This window comes from Saccopteryx bilineata, chromosome 1 (assembly GCF_036850765.1).
Source record: "Saccopteryx bilineata isolate mSacBil1 chromosome 1, mSacBil1_pri_phased_curated, whole genome shotgun sequence".
Lineage (NCBI taxonomy): Eukaryota > Metazoa > Chordata > Mammalia > Chiroptera > Emballonuridae > Saccopteryx > Saccopteryx bilineata.
In genome coordinates, this window is record NC_089490.1 from 188486968 (window position 1) to 188507431 (window position 20464).

Below are 20464 nucleotides of genomic sequence, written 5' to 3' on the forward strand. Positions count from 1 at the left end.
TATGTCTTGCCTGAATAGTCAGGTTTTTTATTCTTCCCTCGAAGATGTCTGTTGTGGGTGTTGATAGTACTATTTTCTGCTGCTTTGTTTAATATATAGTGATGGTGCCAACTTGGACTTGGTGAACATGTTAAGGACACTCTTTTATGGATTCTTGCTGTATTGGCCAAGAGTTTGCTTAAAGGCTTTAATCACTGTAAAAAAAAAAAAAAAAGAAGACTGGATAAAGAAGATGTGGCATATATACACCATGGTATACCATTCAGCCATAAGAAAAGATGACATCGGATCATTTACAACAAAATGGTGGGATCTTGATAACATTATATGAAGTGAAATAAGTAAATCAGAAAAAAAACAGGAACTGCATTATTCCATACATAGGTGGGACATAAAAACGAGACTAAGAGACATTGATAAGAGTGTGGTGGTTAGGGGGGGGAGGGAGAGGAAAAGGGAGAGGGGGAGGGGCACAAAGAAAACTAGATAGAAGGTGACGGAGGACAATCTGACTTTGGGAGATGGGTATGCAACATAATTGAATGACAAGATAACCTGGACATGTTTTATTTGAATATATGTACCCTGATCTATTAATGTCACCCCATTAAAATTAATAAAAATTTATTTATAAAAAAACCAAACCTGGTCAATGAAAGGAAAAAGTGGTAAACTGAATATCACAAAATTAAAAACTGTTCTCTTTTGGGAGACTGTCAGAGGTGAGGAGACAAACTACAGAGTGGGAGAAATCACCTGCAAACAGAAAGGATGAGTATCTATAATATAAATATATAAAGAATTCAACAGAAAAAAGCAAACAGGCTATTTAGAACATGAAGAAAATAAATAGACATTTCACTTAAGAAGATACACAGAAAACAAATTAGTACATGAAAAGACATTTAATATCATTAGCTGTAAAAGAAATGCAAATTAAAACCACAATGAGATACTACTTTATACCTAATAGAATGGCTAAAATAGAAAATAGTAACACCAAACGTCACTGCAGATACTGAGAAACTGAATCACTCCTACATTGCTGGTAGAGATGTGATGCAAGGGAATTTCTAAAACAAAAACCCTGAGGGGGGATGCTTTAGGAAAAAACTAGTATTTTTCTTCAAAAACAAAAGCATGCGCACAGTTGTATTTCTCTGAAACAATTGCTCCTAAGTATAGTCTCAATCATTTGTAGTAATAACCAACGTCACTTATTTCGCAGAACACACAAAGGAGGTAATTGTGAACTAACTGTATGTCATGCACTGGCATTTTAGCAGAGTATAACAAAACTCAACTTTCTACAGCCAGACACACCCTTTATAAGGATTCTCAAAGTGGCGAAATAAGCACATTCATTGACAGATCCAAAGGTATAACCTCTTTTTAGCATTTAAGGTACAAAACAAAAGCATCTACAGTAAAATGAAAATTTGTCTAGTAATCAATGTTTCAGTGTGATATCTTACTTAAAAATGATTTAGGTATCCACTGACTATCTGGGAATTTAAGTCTAAGGCTTTAAGTTACCTAAAGAAATTATCAAGTCTGCATATACTATAGAATGTAACTATTGAAAATCAGAATAATGATTTAATATCTCTAACCAATAATTTATATTTTATAATCTTAAACGTTAACTGGAAGTAATGTTAGCTTATTTGGTCAATAAACCAGTATAAATTTAGGAAGAACATTCCCAACTAGGATAAAATACAAGCTTGCGTTGTATTTAACACTGATAAACCAGAAAAGACAGCTAGTTTTCTTAAAATAAATATTAAACTGTTCATGTCTGCAAAAGGTTCACTAAATTTTGTGAACTTGGCTTCTTAAAAACATGACTGGTTAATTTTATTAAGAATTATTTCCTTCTAGAGTCTAGCACATTTAAAGTTTTACAAATTTTAAGGTGACCGACTTCTACAGTGAAAAGGAGGACAAAAATAATTGAAAACAATATCATAAATAAAAGAAACATTTTATTCATTGCAATAATACACTATAATATGATAAATGCATAATAAAAACATTTGTAATATTTTATATTGTAATTATGCTTACATGCCTATTAATTTTTAGTAATAATTGTAAGAAAAAAGTACTCATTTGGTAAAACTAAATAAAAACAAAACCACTAATTTGGAGTGATATTCAAGTGTATTTATCATTTTCTAATTTAAAAAAGTCTGTTTTATGCAACTATTTAATCAAAATGCGTTATTAATAGATATGCTTTGAGGTTAGATTTTCACTTTGAAACTCAAATTTCAGAAAAATACTTGTAAATAAAATTATATGTATTTGGAAATTATTAAATTGATAATGAATTAATAAAACGTGAATAGTGCTTACCTGTCTATGATTGAATATTCACTGAGAAAGAAATAATCGTGAATCTACAATGTCATATGTGCCACGTTGTGTTTCAGAGGAAGTACACAAAGCCATTTGCACACTCGGGATATCGCGCACTCTCTCAAGGTCTCTCGGGTGGAATGCATGCGTCTCATAAATGCGTCTCGCTGCACTGTATGGATCCTTGACGAATAGTCATGTCAAATACAAATACATCAAATCACACGCAATGGATTGACTCTGCATAGATCAAATACGGACATTTACAGATGAGTCTTCCAATATCAAAAATGAGGACATGTAGGAGGGCACTTTTAAAAAAATTTATTTATTTATTTTTTCAAGGACAGAGAGAGAGTCAGAGAGAAGGATAGATAGGAACAGACAGACAAGAATGGAGAGAGATTAGAAGCATCAATCATCAGTTTTTCGTTGCAACACCTTAGTTGTTCATTGATTGCTTTCTCATATGTGCCTTGACCGCAGGCCTTCAGCTGACCGAGTGACCCCTTGCTTGAGCCAGGGACCTTGGGTCCAAGCTGGTGAGCTTTTTGCTCAAGTCAGATGAGTCTGCGCTCAAGCTGGTGACCTCGGGGTCTCGAACCTGGGTCCTCCGCATCCCAGTTCGACACTCTATCCACTGTGTCACCGCCTGGTCAGGCTAGGAGGGTACTTTTTGAGGGAGGATGGAATTTACAAAAGAAGGACTCCTCCCTAAAGGAGGACGATTGGTCACCTTACAAATTTGTTACTTTCTGAGAATTTTAGGAACATTCAATCCGTGACAGTGCTTATATACCCTTACCAGCCAATCAGAAAAGGACCTTTTAAAACTGTAAAATATAATCTACCAATAACATCCAGAGATGCAAAAACCTTAACACTCACACAATGAAAAGTAAAGGTTCTCTAGCATTACAGATATCGACAGAGAACACAGTTTCTATTTTAAAATTTCAGTTTCAGTTATAGGTCAAGCAAACATAAAGACAATAATACAGTATGTCTTCAGTCCAGATATTAAAAAGCTATCCTTACTGACAGGCAGGGAATTCTTAATCTTATTAAAATTAACAAGAATTAAGTAAACTCTGCCAATTATTCATTTGGTGAATTGACCTGATTCTGCAAGACCGAGGGTGGAAACTTGATTGTGCTTCAGCTGGAGCAGGTGGTATTTGGAAACCAAGAGAAGGCAGTGTGCTGTCCGAACTGCTCAGGAGGATATAAAAGTCAGAAGGAAATGAACATCACCCAGAATGTTGAAAGGAATGGAGAAGGGGGAGGAAGGACCGTGAGCCATGAGGGAGCATGAGGGAGTGACCACTGAATAAGAAGAGGTGACCAGGAGTCACTAGATTATAGCGACAAGAAGGGTGGTGTCTGAAACTCCCAAATTACTAGGATTTGGGGAGGAGAAACAAGAATTTACTTGAAGCAGTGTTGGAGAGGGAAGGAGACTCACTTCCTGCTCCCAGGTCCTGGGACAGACAATAGCTCCACGTGGAAGAATTGGGGAAATGTGTCCTCAGGGGAGCCCATATTCCATCAAGACAAATTAGGCATAAAATCCAGATGAAATTTTGCAGAGAATCAGAGGAAACGTCTGGGAAAGGGAAAAGGGCAGGAGACTGGGGCAGCTGACGGGGTGATCATTTGGGGGTCGGAGAACTGGAATGATAGATGGATGACAGGACTTCAGGTGAAGGTTGGGGTGACCGGGGATGGCAGGAGCCCCCAGGCATAGTGGATGTTGTCAGTGGGCAAAGCGAAGTCTTGAGGAGGATAATTCCTTCCTCCTGTTCCAAGCCTAAGAGTTCTCTTTTCAGCTCAGAAGACTTCCATCTTTGCAACTGTAAAAGGAAAACAATTGACCGTTTGTGGCAGCATTATTTATAATAGCCAGAGTGGAAACAACCCAAATGTCCATCAACTAATAATTAAAATGTGGTGCAACCCTACCATGGAATATTATTCAGCTATAAAAAGGAACAAAGTACTGACATATGCTACAACCGAATGAACCTTGCGCACATTAGGCAAAGTGAAAATAATAAAGTCACAAAAGACCACATCACATATGATTCCATTTGTATTAAATTTCTCAAAAAGGAGGCTCTACAGAGACAAAGTTAGACTAGAATTCCATGAAAGAATATTCATATAAATTTATTTCACTTTTTGCCAGGACTACCATGTAGGTTCAGGTTTATACACAAGAGGGCGCTGTCCACCAAGTAACAAATTTGTTTATATCAACTGGAAATATGCAAATATAATATCAGTGGCAAAAGTATCATCAAAAACAATTGACATTTACAAGTCTAATATATATAAATATGATAAATTTGCTTATGAGTGCACAAGACCTGGAAAAACAAACATGGACATGAATGAGAGGGATGCTTTTTGTTGTATAATATTTTATGCTTTTTATGTTTTGAGATATGTGATTGTTTATTTAAAATATCATAGGAAAAAATCTTATAAGAAAAATTATTTTGTGCTTATTTATACTAATACATGGATTTAATCAAAGGGATGTGGAAAATATATGCAAACTATAAAGAGATTGTTTTTAAATGTTTTAAAAAAGTCTCCATATATACTAACAGCTTTTTAAAAACATATACAAGGATTCCCCCATGTAGTATTTATTCTCATTCTGTTTTCCTCTCTCTCTCTTCCCTTCCATTTTCCCTTTATTCTTCCCTCTCCAACTTCCTTTTCTTGCTTTTTTTTTTTCTTTCTGGGCATAGGGACATGCAATTGTCCAATTATTTTTGAATGTTTTACTATCAAACTCTTCAATAGAAAGTTGAACCAACATTACAATAAATACTATCTTGACAACAATTAATATTTTGCTTTATTTGTTTAAACCTATTTCTCTGTCTGTGTGTGTGTGTTGTGAGCATCTCCCTCCCCCCTAGATTTTTTCAGGTCATTTTTCTTCAGGTGCTCTAACCCTAAATATACTGCTCACAAAAATTAGAAGATATTTCAAAATAAATAGGAAGTGAAAAAAAAGAGAAGCATTTGATTTTTTTTATTAAACAAGAACATCAGAAAAGCAAACAACAAATCAAAGAAAGTTGTTCTATTATGCAAATGCGATGCAAACAACTTTAATTTTATTGGTGAAAATGCATTATACAAAAGGTTGAAAGTATCTGCACGTTCCCTGATCCCCTAATTAATTTTATTAAGGTGATCTATTTCATGAAATGATCTATTTCATGAAAGATATTCAACTACATTGCCATAATACTGTTACGACACCTGAGAAAATTAAGAGTAATTTTTTAATGTAATTTATTATCTAGTTTAGTTAAATGTTTTTCTTTGTGCCTAAAATGTCTTATGCAGTATTTTCCCCCATCAAGGTTTATGCATAGCATGGTTGTTCTGTCTCTTCAGTCTTTTGCTCCAGAACATTCCCTCATTTTTTATTTTTTACTGATTTTTTAAAAAATAAATAGAAACTAGCAAGTTGTTTTATATGGACTGTTCTAAATTTTGCCTAATTGCTTCCTAGTGCTATGTCCTCTGAAAGTTAGGTTCAGATTAAATTTTTTGACAATAGATTATTTTCAACATTTTTATTATGAAAGCAAACACATAGAAGTGCACCAAAACAAAAATATGCAGCACAATGAATTATGACAAAGTAAACACACTATATACCCACTGTTCAGGTCACTAAAAAGAACATTGCCAGAGCCCCCAGAAATCCTCGTCTACCCCTTCACAGTTATTCACTCCCCAGCCAACATGATCACTATTCTTGTTTTTATGGAAATTGATTTACATTGTTTGTAGTTTTACAATCTTAAGTATACATTTAATTGCCATGGTTTCCCTGACCTGTGGTAGTGCACTGGATAAAGCTTCACCTGAAGCCCTGGGTTTGCCCGGTCAAGGCACATATGAGAAGCAACTACTATGAATTGTTGCTTCCCACTCCTCCGCTTCCCTTCTCTCTCTCCTTCTCTCTTTCTCTCTCTTGCTCTCTTTCCCTCTTCTCTCTAAAATCAATAAATAAAATCTTTTTTTAAAAAACAACCATAATTGCCTTACCAGGCGGTATTGCAGTGGATAGAACATTGTACTGGGACACTGAGGTCCCAGGTTCAAAATCCCGAGGTCACCAGATTGAATGTGGGCTCAGCAGCTTGAGCGCGAGGTTGCTGGCTTGAGTGTGGGATCACAGACATGACCCCATGGTCACTGGCTTGAAGCCCAAGGTCGCCGGCTTGAGTCCAGGGTTACTGGCTTGAGCAAGGGGTCACTCGCTCTCCTGGAGCCTCCCCGCACCCCTGCCCTGTCAAGACACATATGAGAAAGCAATCAATAACCAACTGAGATGACACAATAAAAAAATTGATGCTTCTCATCCCTCTCCCTTTCAGCCTGCTGTCCCTGTCTGTCTACCCCCACACAAACTAAAAAAAAACAAAAACCCTCCATGAGTTAGTTTTCTTCATTTTTGAACTTTATGAGTAAAATCACACCGCCATTCTTTTGTGTCTAGCTTCTTTTAGTCAACATTGTACTTGTGAGATCATCAGTGTACAGGTCATTTACATAGTAGTTCAGTCATAGCTTAATTGCAAAAATTGACATTATTTATCTTTTCCACTGTTTGGGTTATTTTGCATGTTTGGTTTTATAAAAAATGCTACCATGGACAATCTAGTATATGTCTCTTTGTCCAAATAAGCATGCTCAGCAATATAATTATTAACCACAGGGTATGTGCATGTGCAACTTTCATAAAAAAATGAGTCATGGCAGTTGTATGTTTGAACTCCCACTAACACCGTATGAGAACAACTGTTGCTACACATTCTTGCTAACGCTTGATATTGGTCGTCTTTTCCATTTTAATTATTTGGTGGATGTACAGTATTATGACATTGTGGTTTTAATTTACAGTTCCCCATTACTAGGAAGATTGAGCCATTTTATATATTTCAGAGTTTTTATATGTTTTGTGAAAATTCTGTCTCCTTCTCTTTTTGGATTACTGGGATTTTTTGGTTTTGTTCTTTTTATTAATCTATAGGAATTCTAAATATATTTAAGTTATAAGGACTTTGTCAATTACATGGATTGCAAATATAACCCAGAGTATTGTGGGGTGTTTTTTTTTTGTGACAGAGACAGAGAGAGAGGGACAGATAGGGACAGAGAAACAGGAAGGTAGAGAGATGAGAAGTATCAATTCTTCGTTGAAGCACCTTAGTTGCTCATTGATTGCTTTCTCATATGTGCCTTGGGGGGAGGGGGGCCTCCAGCAGAGCAAGTGATCCCTTGCTCAAGCCAGCGACCTTGGGTTCAAGCCTGCAAACTTGGACTTTAAGCCAGTGACATTTGGGCTCAAGCCAGTGACCACGGGGTCTTGTCTGTGATCCCACGCTCAAGCCAGTGACCCCGCACTTAAGCTGGTGAGCCTATGCTCAAGCCAGATGAGCCCACACCCAAGCCAGTGACCTCAGGGTTTTGAACCTGGGTCCTCTGCATCACAGTCTGACACTCTATCCACTGCGCCACCACCTGGTCAGGCTAACAGAGTGTTTTGATTTGACTCTCTTAATGGTGTCTATTGATGAACAGATATTCTTAATCTTGATATAATCCAATCTATCAATCTTTTATTTTTTGACTAATTCTTTTCTCAGTCCTCTTTGAGAAATGTTTTCTTACTCCAAATCAGGATACAATTATCCAATATTAACTGTGTTGCTTTGATTTTCACAATGTTTACAAGGTTCAGGGAATTGCTGTTTGTTTATGATGTGAGCTAGAAGTCAATGTTCTTTTATTTATTTATATGAATAACCAGTTTGTCCACCACAATTTATTGAAAATAACATTATTTTTCCACTGCTCAGCAGAGCTAGCTACCTCGTCATAAATCAAGTGTCCATGTGTGTGTTGTTCTTTGTGCATTTGCCTTCTGCTTGTGAAAAACAAAGTAGACTTCAGAGCAAAGAAAAAGTGTAGGTACCCTAATTAAACCAAGTGAAAGAGGGTTGGATGGTCTCCCTCTTGTTTGAGAGGTCTTTCCTGTTAAAGAAATACACTTGAAGATTATTGTTCTATGTTAAAAATGGCTACATACATATGTATGTACAATTTAACCATCCCTCCATTGTTGGATATGCTCCTAACTCCTTGGAGATAAATTTTTGTGCACACCTTTAATGACTCAGGGTTAATTCCTTGAAATGCAATTGCTGGATTAAAGCTTAAGTATAGTATCAAGTTTTAAGATTGGATGATCAAGTGCTGTTTAAAAAATGGTACCAACCTGCCTGACCTGTGGTGGCACAGTGGATAAAGGATTGATCTGGAATGCCGAGGTCACTGGTTTGAAACCCTGGGCTTGCCTGGTCAAGGCACATATGGGAAGCATTCAGTGAACAACTAAAGTGAAGCAATTATGAGTTGATTCTTGTTTCCCTCCTCCTTTCTCTGTAAAGTCCAGAAATCAAATCTTTTTTAAAAATTGTACCAATTTATGATTCCATTGGTAGTATCTGATCATGTTCCACTCTCCACACTTGTGTTGGATATTGTCACTGAGTATTTTTAAATATTTGAAGAAATATTATGTAGTCTTTTTTTTTTAAGATTTTATTTATTGATTTTAGAGAGAGCATATATATAGAGAAAGGTGGTGGGGGAGGAGGAAGAAGTATCAATTCGTAGTAGTTGCTTCTTGTATGTGGCTTAACTGGGCAAGCCTGAGGTTTTGAACTGGGGACCTCAGCATTCCAGGTTGACACTTGATCCACCGTGCCACCACAGCTCAGGCAATATTACGCAATCTTTAAAGATGACAATTCAGCCTGGCCAGGCGGTGGTGCGGTGGATGGAGTGTTGGACTGGGACGTGGAGGACCCAGGTTCAAGACCCCGGGATCGCCAGCTTGAGCGCGGGCTCATCTGGTTTGAGTGGGGCTCGCCAGCTTGAGCCCAGGGTCGCTGGCCCGAGTGGGGGGTCACTCAGTCTGCTGTGGTCCCCTGGTCAGGGTACATGTGGGAGGTTAGTCAATGAATAGCTAAGGAACCGCAACGAAGAATTGATGTTTCTCATCTCTTGTCTGTCCCTATTTGTCCCTCTCTCTCTCTCTCTGTCTCTGACACACACACACACACACACACACACACACACACAAAAGATGACAAGTCAGATCCTCAACACTTGGGAAAACATGACAGGAGTCATTGCAAAAAAGCAGAATCCAACTACACATTCAAAGATAGAAAAGTAATGGTCTGTGAGCATTCTTCCTCTTTCTCCCTCAATTTTTTTTAATTATACAGTTTCACAGTATGAGAGTAAGAAAAAATATTCCAGCCTGACCAGGCAGTGGCGCAGTGGATAGAGCATTGGACTGGGATGCGGAAGGACCCAGGTTCGAGACCCCAGGGTTGCCAGCTTGAGCGCGGGCTCATCTGGCTTGAGCAAAAAGCTCACTAGCTTGGACCCAAGGTCACTGGCTCGAGCGGGGGTTACTCAGTCTGCTGAAGGCCCACGGTCATGGCACATGAGAAAGCAATCAATGAACAACTATGGTGTGGCAAGGAAAAACTGATGATTGATGCTTCTCATCTCTCTCTGTTCCTGTCTGTCTGTCTCTATCTATCCCTCTATCTGACTCTCTCTCTCTGTCCTTGTAAAAAAATAATAAAAAAAAAAAAAGAAAAAAGAAAAAATATTCCAGAATGCAAGTGGGTTGACCTCTGTGTCAATTTTCAAACAGACTTATGCCCCTCCAGTACTTCTAAACAAAGGGGAATTTGATGTAGAGAATGAAGGAATTTACAGTCACTGGTGGGTGTGAAAGGCCTTTAGGAATGATTTTCAGAATGATGCCACTGAACTGCCAGCCACGGGAACAATCAGGAATCGGGAAGCTGGCTCAGGAAACCACAACCCCAATGGTTGAGTCCCGGATCACGTGCTCACAGCTACACGAGGCAGCAGAATATACCATCTCACTTCTTAACACTCCGTTTTGCCTTTGTGACAGCTGGCCTTGAAGATGCTCCTGGGGATCCTTCTTGATTATTCACGTCCTTGTGAGTCTGCTTCCACAATGAACCAGGAGTGGACTGAGTGACCCACTGGAGTACAGCAGAGGTGACAATGAGTGTCTTCTAAGCTGAGGTCATAAAAGGCATTGAAGCCTCTGCCTGGCCTCTGGGATTCCTAGCTTGGGGGGAGGCCAGGCACCATGCCGTGAGGACATCAGGTGGCTTGGTGAAGAAATCCACATGAAGAGGAACACAGGTCTCCTGTCATGTGAGCGGACCACTGTGGAAACAGATCCTTCAGCCCTAGGATGACTCCAGTCTCTGCTGATCTGACTGTCATTTCGATAGCCTCTCAGCCAGAACTGCCCCACCACCAAAACTCTTTTTCTGACCACGGAAGTTATGAAAATAGATTACTTTTTAAAATGCCTTTACAGTTTGGTTTGTTACATGGATACATTAAATACAATATTTATAACCTTCACCCAATACAGCTCTCCATCTTCTTTCTTCTCTTTTTTATAGTCCTCATAAAATAAACCACAGCAAACTAATAAATTGTTCCTATTATTCTCCTATTGGAAGCCCTCCTTTTTTCCTTCTTACCAATCCTCCAAAGAGCAGCTCAACCTCTATGAAGTGTTTTATTTACTTATTTACTATTTTTCAATTATAGTGTACTTTCAATATTACTTTGTATGTTTCGGGTGCACCGCATAATGGCTGGACCATCGTATACTTTACAAAATGTTCTCCGCAACATTTCCAGTACCCACCTGACACTACACATAGCTGTCACAAGATTGACTGTAATCCCTATGCTGTACTTTAACATCCTTGTGATGGTTTTGTAACTACCAATTAGAATCTATGAAGTGTTTCTTGACTACATACTTTGACAGTCATTCTTTCAGTAGCTCATTCTCAGTATGTCAGAAGAAATTATTTTTCGCCCCATGTAATTTATGATTTCACATGTATTATTTGTAAAGGTAAAGATGATATAGGTTTTCTCTGGATTTCTCATAGCACCTAGCATGATGCCTTACACTTAGCAGCTACTCTAGTGAAATGACTTAATTGTTAATAGGCCATCATCTACTAGAATAACAATCTGAGACAGCAGTGCTTTCTTCTGAGTCTGAATTCTAGAATTATTGCTTTGTCTAAGGACTGAAACAAGCAGCCTCCAGAATCACTGCTTTTACAAAGTTGATAAAAAGTACATGTAGAGGTATAAAGGGTAGGTGTTTTACATACAAAAGGGGTGTTTAAAGCAAGGATAATTAAATAATACAACTCAACTGGTAGCAAATGAAACTCTGTGCCCCACCTACCAAGAAACCAATAACCTTTCTGTTCCTCTTAGTATACTGTTGCCCTCACTGGAGATGCTCATTTAATGGTTCCTAAAAGTCAAAAATGTTATGGCCACCAGAAGCAGAATATGTTTTACTGTTAATACATGGCTTCAGAAAGTCACGAACACTTTCAATTTTAGAAGAGAAAAAAATTTTACCAATTTATCTCAAATTAAACCTCAAAACCATTGCCTGGTACATGTGTAAGAAGCACTCAGATGAATGAATTAATAATACCTGTATCAGTCAGGGTTCTCCAGAGAAACAGACCAATAGGACTGATTTATCCAATCATCCATCCATCCATCCATCCATCCATCCATCCATCCATCCATCCACCCATCCATTCATCCATGCATTCAACCCATGCATTCACCCATCCATTCATCATCCACTGGAGAGATTTATTTTTAGGAATCGGCTCACACAATTGTGGGCTGACTTGAACTTTGCAGGGCAGGCCAGCAAGCTGGAAATTCAGGCAGGATGCAATGTTCTAGTTTTGAGGCAGAATTCTTCTGTGGGAAACCAGTTTTTGCTCTTAAAGCCTTCAACTGATTGGGATGAGGCCTGTCCACATTCTGGAAGATGATCTGCTTTGCTTAAAGTCAACAGATTATAGATGTTAATCATATATCTACAAATACCTCCACAGCAACATCTAGGCCAGTGTTGGAATAAACACAGGCACTACAGCCCAGCTAAGTTGGCAGACACTTTAGTCATCACTCTACCGTATTTGAGAAAGGGGGCTATTTTGAGAGATTTTTTTTTTCTTTTCTGTCCCACCATACATCCTACACATTGAGTATTCAAAATTTTGTGAGCACCATTTACCACAAAATCAGAGACATATTATGCTGAAAGTTAGTTATCCACATAACCATTAGAAATAGTAATAAAACTCTAGCCTGACCTGTGGCGGCGCAGTAGGTAAAGCATCGACCTGGAACGCTGAGGTGAGGTCGCTGGTTCAAAACCCTGCGCTTGCCTGATCAAGGCACAAATGGGAGTTGATGCTTCCTGCTCCTCCTGCCTCCTTTTCTCTTTCTCTCTTTCTCCATCTCTCTCTCTCTTCTCTCTCTAAAAATGAATAAAATCTAAAAAATTTTTAAAAAGTAGTAATAAAATTCTAATCAAGTTTATAGAAACATCCGAGAAACTTTTTATAGGTGTTCATTTAGTATTTTATTAAGAAATTAATTTTTTGGTAATCTTAAAACAGGGACTCTGAGGAAGGAATTTACCTATCACAACAGTTAATAAAATGCCTCCTTATCACGACTCAGATTTTAAACATGCAATAACACAGTCACAAAGAAACCAAGTTACTTTCCATAAAACTCTAACAAAACTGTAATTTAAAAAAAAAAGTGCTTAACAAAGGAAAGATGCTTTTCCCAAAGAAGTTACATGCCAATAACCAGAAGTTTCACTATTTATAAAGTGACAGAAAGACATGAGACCAGAATGAGCTTAAAGAAGATAACCTCACCAATCCCAAATTTCCCATTTATGGTTTAATGAGTCAGAGCCCCAAAATCCTGGGCTGAGTAGGCCGAAGGACTGACTTAGAGGAATCCCTGGAGTGTACAAAATACTGGAGGTGTCTGAAAACTTTCATAGAAATGAAAAAGTCAGCCACTTCTTTCCAAAGTCATGTTTTACATATAAAACCTATTTTCTGATGGTCAAAGCTGCACACAGATCCTTATTTATTGCTGGCCTTTTACTCAACAAAAGGCCTGTGGAACTGGCTAGATGACAAGAAGACAAAGACATGTGCATGTGACAGCAGTCTCAGAAGCTTCTCCTGTTTACCTAGAGCATGACCACTGTATTTTAGCATGACTTAGCAACATCTTTGTTACAGCAAATGAGTGACCCTATAGAAGTAGGACTGGAAAACAGAGTCAATACAGAACTAAATTTTCGATTTAGAGAATGGCTCTAAGGAAATGTCGAAAATATAAATTTATATGTTCTTACTGATTCACAATCTTCGTATTCAAATGGACTATTTTAAGGTCTTGAAACCAAATTGTTTGAAAAGGTTTACTTAGTAGCAGAAAACATCTACAGTTGGATCTTTACAAAAGAAGATGTGCAAGAGGGGAGAAATCAATTTACACATAAGATTCTGCTGTTGAAATTTGGGATGATCATCAACAATTGACTTAGGTTACAAGAACTCACACGAAGCCATGTCTTTTTATGTAGAGGAAGCGGAAGCTATGTTAAGTCCTTGACTAAATAGTTTGTTGAAACTTATAACACATCTACTGAACTAAAAAAAGATTAATCTTTGGAAGAGAAGACAAACTAAATTATTTCAGGCTGTAGTATTGTATAAACATATTTAGTCAGAATAAGACCAATTATTGCTACAATCTGACTTTTGATTTTTAATACTATCAAGTCTATGATGTATATACCCTATTCATTTACACCATGGCTCTTCATCTCATATTTTTAAGTATTTTGAATTATATGCAGATTTATATATATATATCAGATGTTAGCGACAATAATTCTTATCCTGGGATCTCTCTTTCTCTCTCTGTATTCACTTGATTTGGTCATATGTACAATCTCTGTCACGGGCCTGACTGCTTATCTGACAATGGAGAACAAGACCTACCAGAATGATCTAAGGACGAGAAGAACTGAAAGAGAAGCCTGCCTCACTGTTTCTGAAATTCTGAATACTTTGTATTCATTCAACATACTAATACCAGTACTTTTAAGAGGCCAAATGAAAAGGCACTAAGAGTGTTTGGGAGCATTTTACCAAATATTAAAAAAATACAGACTTCACTAAATGAGAAAGCAGACAACATCCCATTTGTAGGAAAGGAAAAATAAACAGTGGTGTTCAAGTTCCACTTTAAATGCACTTATGAAGATTGTGACCTCCCACCATTAATTAAATGTAAAGAGTCCAGTATAAATTCTGACTTCTGACCTTAATGTACTACAAGTATAGCAGTATTTCTCTACCAAATTAAATTTAGTAAATAATTAAATACAATGCTATCTATCCACACACATGCACTCATAGTAACTTTATGGAATTCTCTGAAATGTTCACAGTAGCTTATATGGTACTGATAGAAATAAAGATGAAAATGTATATACTAGAATGTAGATAAAAACCAACTTTTATAGTTTACCAAGTGATACCCTCTGGGAGTTAAATAGCTTATATTAATTCAAGTTTGAATTTTAATTCTTTTTTTTTTTTTTTCTGAAGCTGGAAACGGGGAGAGACAGACTGACTCCCGCATGCGCCGGACCGGGATCCACCCCGCACACCCACCAGGGGCGATGCTCTGCCCACTAGGGGGCGATGCTCTGCTGCGACCAGAGCCACTCTAGCGCCTGGGGCAGAGGCCAAGGAGCCATCCCCAGCGCCCGGGCCATCTTTGCTCCAATGGAGCCTTGGCTGCGGGAGGGGAAGAGAGAGACAGAGAGGAAGGGGGGGGGTGGAGAAGCAAATGGGCGCTTCTCCTATGTGCCCTGGCCGGGAATCGAACCCGGGTCCCCCGCACGTCAGGCTGACGCTCGACCGCTGAGACAACCGGCCAGGGCCTTAATTTTAATTTTTGAAACAGAACTGTGCTTTGGTATTCAAACCTTCATGAAATTTTACCATTTTTCAAAATAAGGAAGAAAAGGTAGAGAACATCAAACGCGTGGGAGAAAAAGACTTCAGACTTATGACTGTCATGTTTAAACCAATGGTGCTCCACCCAGGCCTGGCTGAAACTCAGCTTCCTGGCAGTGGTGAGTAGGGTTTTTAAACGGTTTGACTCAAATTTTGTTTTTATAAGTACACACTTAAAAACCAATAAAAGGACACATTCTAATCCGTTACATATCATGATTTTACCATACTGGAGATTGCTAATGTAGTAACTTCCACTACCAGAATAATGTATTTTAGTATCGACCTTGGAATACAACTTTAAGAACCTCCTAAGATGTGTGTTTAAACGTTGTTATTATTTACACTTCCTTATGTTTGTGTGAATCCAAATTTTCTTGACAGTATGCAAATAAAACAAGGTAGAGAAATAAATTGGGCGGTGAAACTTTTCACCAACTCTCGATATCCCCAATTTCATACTGTGTTAAGAAATATTCTTCTTAGTCATGGACTAAAATAAGTGAACATAAATGTGAACTTAATATACATTTGTACTGATAAACTTTTCAGGCTTTACGTATTGGGATTGCACATAATTTAAAAAAGGCTCTAGTGCTAAAAAAAGTTTGGAAAATAGTGCTCTAAAAAAAAATCTGTTTTTTTATTTAATTCGTTAATACAATGTTTAACATCTGAAACAGGCTGCCTAAGACATTTCAATTCTTAAATTCCTCTGCATAAATGGAACACTTCTATAAATTAGTGTTGCAGGTCTTCAAAAATCCTAACTTCTAATAAAGAATTACACTAAAAAATTCACAATTGCCTTAGACTCTTCTGATAGGTAGCTTTAAACAAGATTTCTGGTTTGTTTGTTTTTTTTTGTATTTTTCCGAAGCTGGAAGCCAGGAGTCAGTCAGACAGACTCCCGCATGCGCCGGACCGGGATCCACCAGGCACACCCACCAGGGGGCGATGCTCTGCCCATCCGGGGCGTCACTCTGTTGCAACCAGAGCCATTCTAGCGCCTGAGGCAGAGGTCACAGAGCCATCCTCAGTGCCCGGGCCAACTTTGCTCCAGTGGAGCCTTGGCTGCGGGAGGGGAAAAGAGAGACAGAGAGGGAGGAGAGGGGGAGGGGTGGAGAAGCAGACGGGTACTTCTTCTGTGTGCCCTGGCCGGGAATTGAACCCTGGACTCCCGCACGCCATTCTGAGGCTCTACCACTGAGCCAACCGGCCAGGGCCAAGATTTCTGTTTTTGAATTCATATATTTGTTATGTTTTAGTCTCAAAATATGGTCCTCTTCTATGTAACACACTTTCTTATCATTACACATCAACTGCATTGTGTTTTGAACGGTCAGGTACACTTCAATGATTTTAGACTTTATTTTGTGGTTTCATTATAAAACAGCTTGTGCACGCCAAACTCAGACAATCTTTTTATTTAAAAGGCCACCTTAAAATTCACTTCTGGGTTTTAATTTTTGTTTTAAAAAGAAGCAAACATTTAAAAAGCATCAAATGTTACTAGTCTACAATTCATCTTGCTATGAACATTTTGAGTTTGTGGATCAGGGAAGTAAACCCATCACATTGATCAGGCACATTACTGGGCCACGAGGCCAGACATCAGGGCACATCTGTGCACTGAGTGGGCTCTGCAAGGAGGGGGTCACGCCTCAGCTATGGGCACTCCTGTCTCCATGCCCCTCTAAAAACTATCAGTCGGTCTCAAATCAATAAGAGATTGTATGTCATTTAGTTAAACAAACAAACAAACAAACATCTCTATTTGTTTTCTAAACTATGTAGCAAAGCCAAGACAGATACATACAATTGTAGCCTCACTATAATTGTGGTCTTGATGTCCATGTCACAGGATCATATTACAAGCGAGACAGAATGATATGATTCTTCGGGTTTCAGAAACCTGGTTGAAAGAGGTCCACGACTACAAGTTTCACATTATAGCAAGGCTCCAATAGTTCTTGAATTGGGGCAGTGAATATAAATCACAGTACAAAATCCTTAATTTTTTTTTAAACTGGAAAGCAACAGGTGCTACATATGAGAATCACTTATATAACATCTATTTTTTTTTTAAAAAAATGCAAGTATAAAATATTAATTGCATAGGGATTTAAATATAAGGCCAAGAAGAATATTAAGTAAAGTTTAAAAAAATTATAGAAAGGGTATTATAGTGTCAAAAGATAGAATTTCATTCTTAGAGTAGTAAATCTCAATTATTGTCTAATTAAAAAAATCACAGTATGCAGCTATAACTAACAGTGAATGTCAACTGTTTCATTAATTCCATTAATTCCAAACAGAAAACCAAACATTAGGACTAACAAGAACACAACAAAAGCTCACTGTCCAAACCTGATCAGTGTATTAGCACATCAGTGCCTGGTACGTACCTGATTAGTTATATAAACTACGGTTTGCAAATAATGTAAAGTTTAATGCATGTTAACAAGTGTGAGAGAGAGCACATCATCACCTCATGCCATCAGTGATTTGTAAGCTTACTTGGTAGTGTAATTATTCAGTCTTTCCGAGGTACAAGATCCCACCCCACAGACTCTTCACCCAGTGAACTAGGAACACTGTCATTAACAAAATCAAGTTCTACCACTGAGAACTAACTGTACATGAACAAGAGAACTAGGTCCTAATACCAGTACATATAGTATCCTTAGCATTCTAGAAGACAATGAATGATGAGTCCAACTAGACTCTGCAGTTCAATGATTACCACCTGAAGTTTCAGGTGGAAAGGTAACTTGTGAATTCACTTCTCATCTACATGTTACACTGAAGTTTAAAGAGTGATCCCCAAATCTAAAAGTAGCTTAGTTAACTTAGTATTGTTATAGAGAGTAGTGTGAGGAAAAACAAAAACTCCCAAAGGAATTATGTTAAGGTACATTTGGGAATAGGCCAACCAAGGTTTTAAATGAAAAAGTGCATAAATACAGTAATACTACAAGTGTGTCAACTACGGAACCAATTTTTTTCTGGGGGTGGTGGTGGGCTAAACAGTCCTATTTTCCCGCATCATCTACATGTTCTGAATTGTTCCGATACCACAAAGCACCACTGACAGTCTAAATTGCTTGATTGTGTCTGAAAGGCCCTTTGACTTCAACTCTACTCAGCTGAGGATCTACCTAGAGTAGGAGCGTCAAGCCATCTTCAGTCAAACAGGGTTTGTTTTTACAGTTCAGTTCTCTTGTGTTCGGACATGGCAGAGCACACGTTCACTTCATGTTCTTGGTTGGAGTTTCAGATTCTGTGGACTGTCTCCCATCTGTCCAGGCTTCCCGGGTGCTCTTTAGGGCCAGGGTCTTCTGCTGGTCAACCACAACATAATCCACTCTCTCATCTGCCACACTGCTTCCTGAGCCACTGCTCTTTTGCTTAAAAAAAAAATCAAATAAAAAAATCTCATAAATTTCCACATATAAAGTGAGAGCTCCTGAGCAAAATTCAGTATTAAAACACAGATACACATGCACAATGAATAACTCTTGAAATTCTATCTGGTCACATATAAAGCAGATGATATTACCTCAATTAAAAAATATCTCTCCCTTCACTGTTCACTGTTTATCCTTAAATATAAAAGTACTATATATAATAAGAATTCAAATTAATATTCCTAGTCACAGATGAAATTCTCATAGAATAAGGACAGCAGACACCTGATTCATCTTAACATACACAACTTGCTTCTCCCTTTCACCTTCAGCTTACGCTTGACTCTTTCAAGTCCTGACAGCACATGTCAGTGCTTACTTTCAGAGCTAAGAAATGTTTCTTGAAAAGCAGTATTTCAAGAATGGCAAATTACACAGGTCAGTGGTCGGCAAACTCATGAGTCAACAGAGCCAAATATCAACAGTATGATTGAAATTTCTTTTGAGAGCCAAATTTTTTTTTTTTTGTATTTTACTGAAGCTGGAAATGGGGAGGCAGTCAGACAGACTCCCACATGCGCCCCACCGGGATCCACCCAGCACGCCCACCAGGGGGCGATGCTCTGCCCATCCGGGGCGTCACTCTGTCATGACCAGAGCCATTCTAGCTCCTGGGGCAGAGGCCACAGAGCCATCCCCAGCACCCGGGCCATCTTTTGCTCCAATGGAGCCTCGGCTGCGGGAGGGGAAGAGAGAGACAGAGAGGAAGGAGAGGGGGAGGGGTGGAGAAGCAGATGAGCACCTCTCCTGTGTGCTCTGGCCAGGAGTCGAACCCAGGACTTCTGCACGCCAGGCCAACGCTCTACCACTCAGCCAACTGGCCAGGGCCTGAGAGCCAAATTTTTTAAACTTAAACTATATAGGTAGGTACATTCCTTATTGAGGCAGCACCCGCACGTGGCATTTTGTGGAAGAGCCACACTCAAGGTGCCAAAGAGCCGCATGAACCCCACGAGCCGCAGTTTGCCAACCAGGGATAGGCTGATAGGCTGGTCCTTTTACTCCTAAAATATAACTAAATACTAGCTAACTTAAAACAAAAGTAATTTTTAATGGATTGTTGTGCTTGCTAGTATAATATAAGGAAAACACCCAAGGTGTGAGGCAAACAGAGGGAGCAGAGAGCTGCCAAATGGTAAAGGCGGCGTTGTCATCAGGGTGAACGTCAATCTCAGCAATGTACTCAGAGGCCCCGGAGTGGGAAAGCATGCTGAACCAGGACACCCCGCTCAGCTAGAGACCCTTGAAGAGAACTGACATAGCCCTAGCACAGTAGTGCCACCTGCTTCTTAGCAGAAGTCAATGCAGGATTCCCACAGAGAGCCTCAGAAAAATGGATTCACAATAAAAATGTATAAAACACATGAGGAAAGAAGCCATCAAGTTTGTGAGTTAGCAAATCAATAAGCACAGATTCAGACCTCCAAGCACTTCAGCTATTGAAATTATTGCATAAGCAGTATAAAATGTATATGTATAAACTGCTTAAAGGAATTAAAAAAAATAAAACTAAATTAAAAAAATAAGAAGCAATTCAAATTAGCTAGGCATATT

At 38.6% G+C, this 20464-nt stretch overlaps 1 protein-coding gene across 4 annotated transcripts in view; it reads right to left on the bottom strand.

Annotated features, from left to right (window-relative positions):
- Nucleotides 1-15387: 15387 nt before the first annotated feature.
- The window catches only part of GAB1 (GRB2 associated binding protein 1), a 129292-nt gene continuing 124215 nt past the window's right edge, over nucleotides 15388-20464 (bottom strand). For all 4 annotated transcript variants that reach the window (XM_066232812.1, XM_066232795.1, XM_066232805.1 and 1 more), the window contains one exon: nucleotides 15388-18850. In XM_066232812.1, coding sequence (XP_066088909.1) covers nucleotides 18692-18850 — 159 coding nt within the window. In that variant the 3' untranslated portion in view covers nucleotides 15388-18691. The remainder of the gene's footprint in view (nucleotides 18851-20464) is intronic.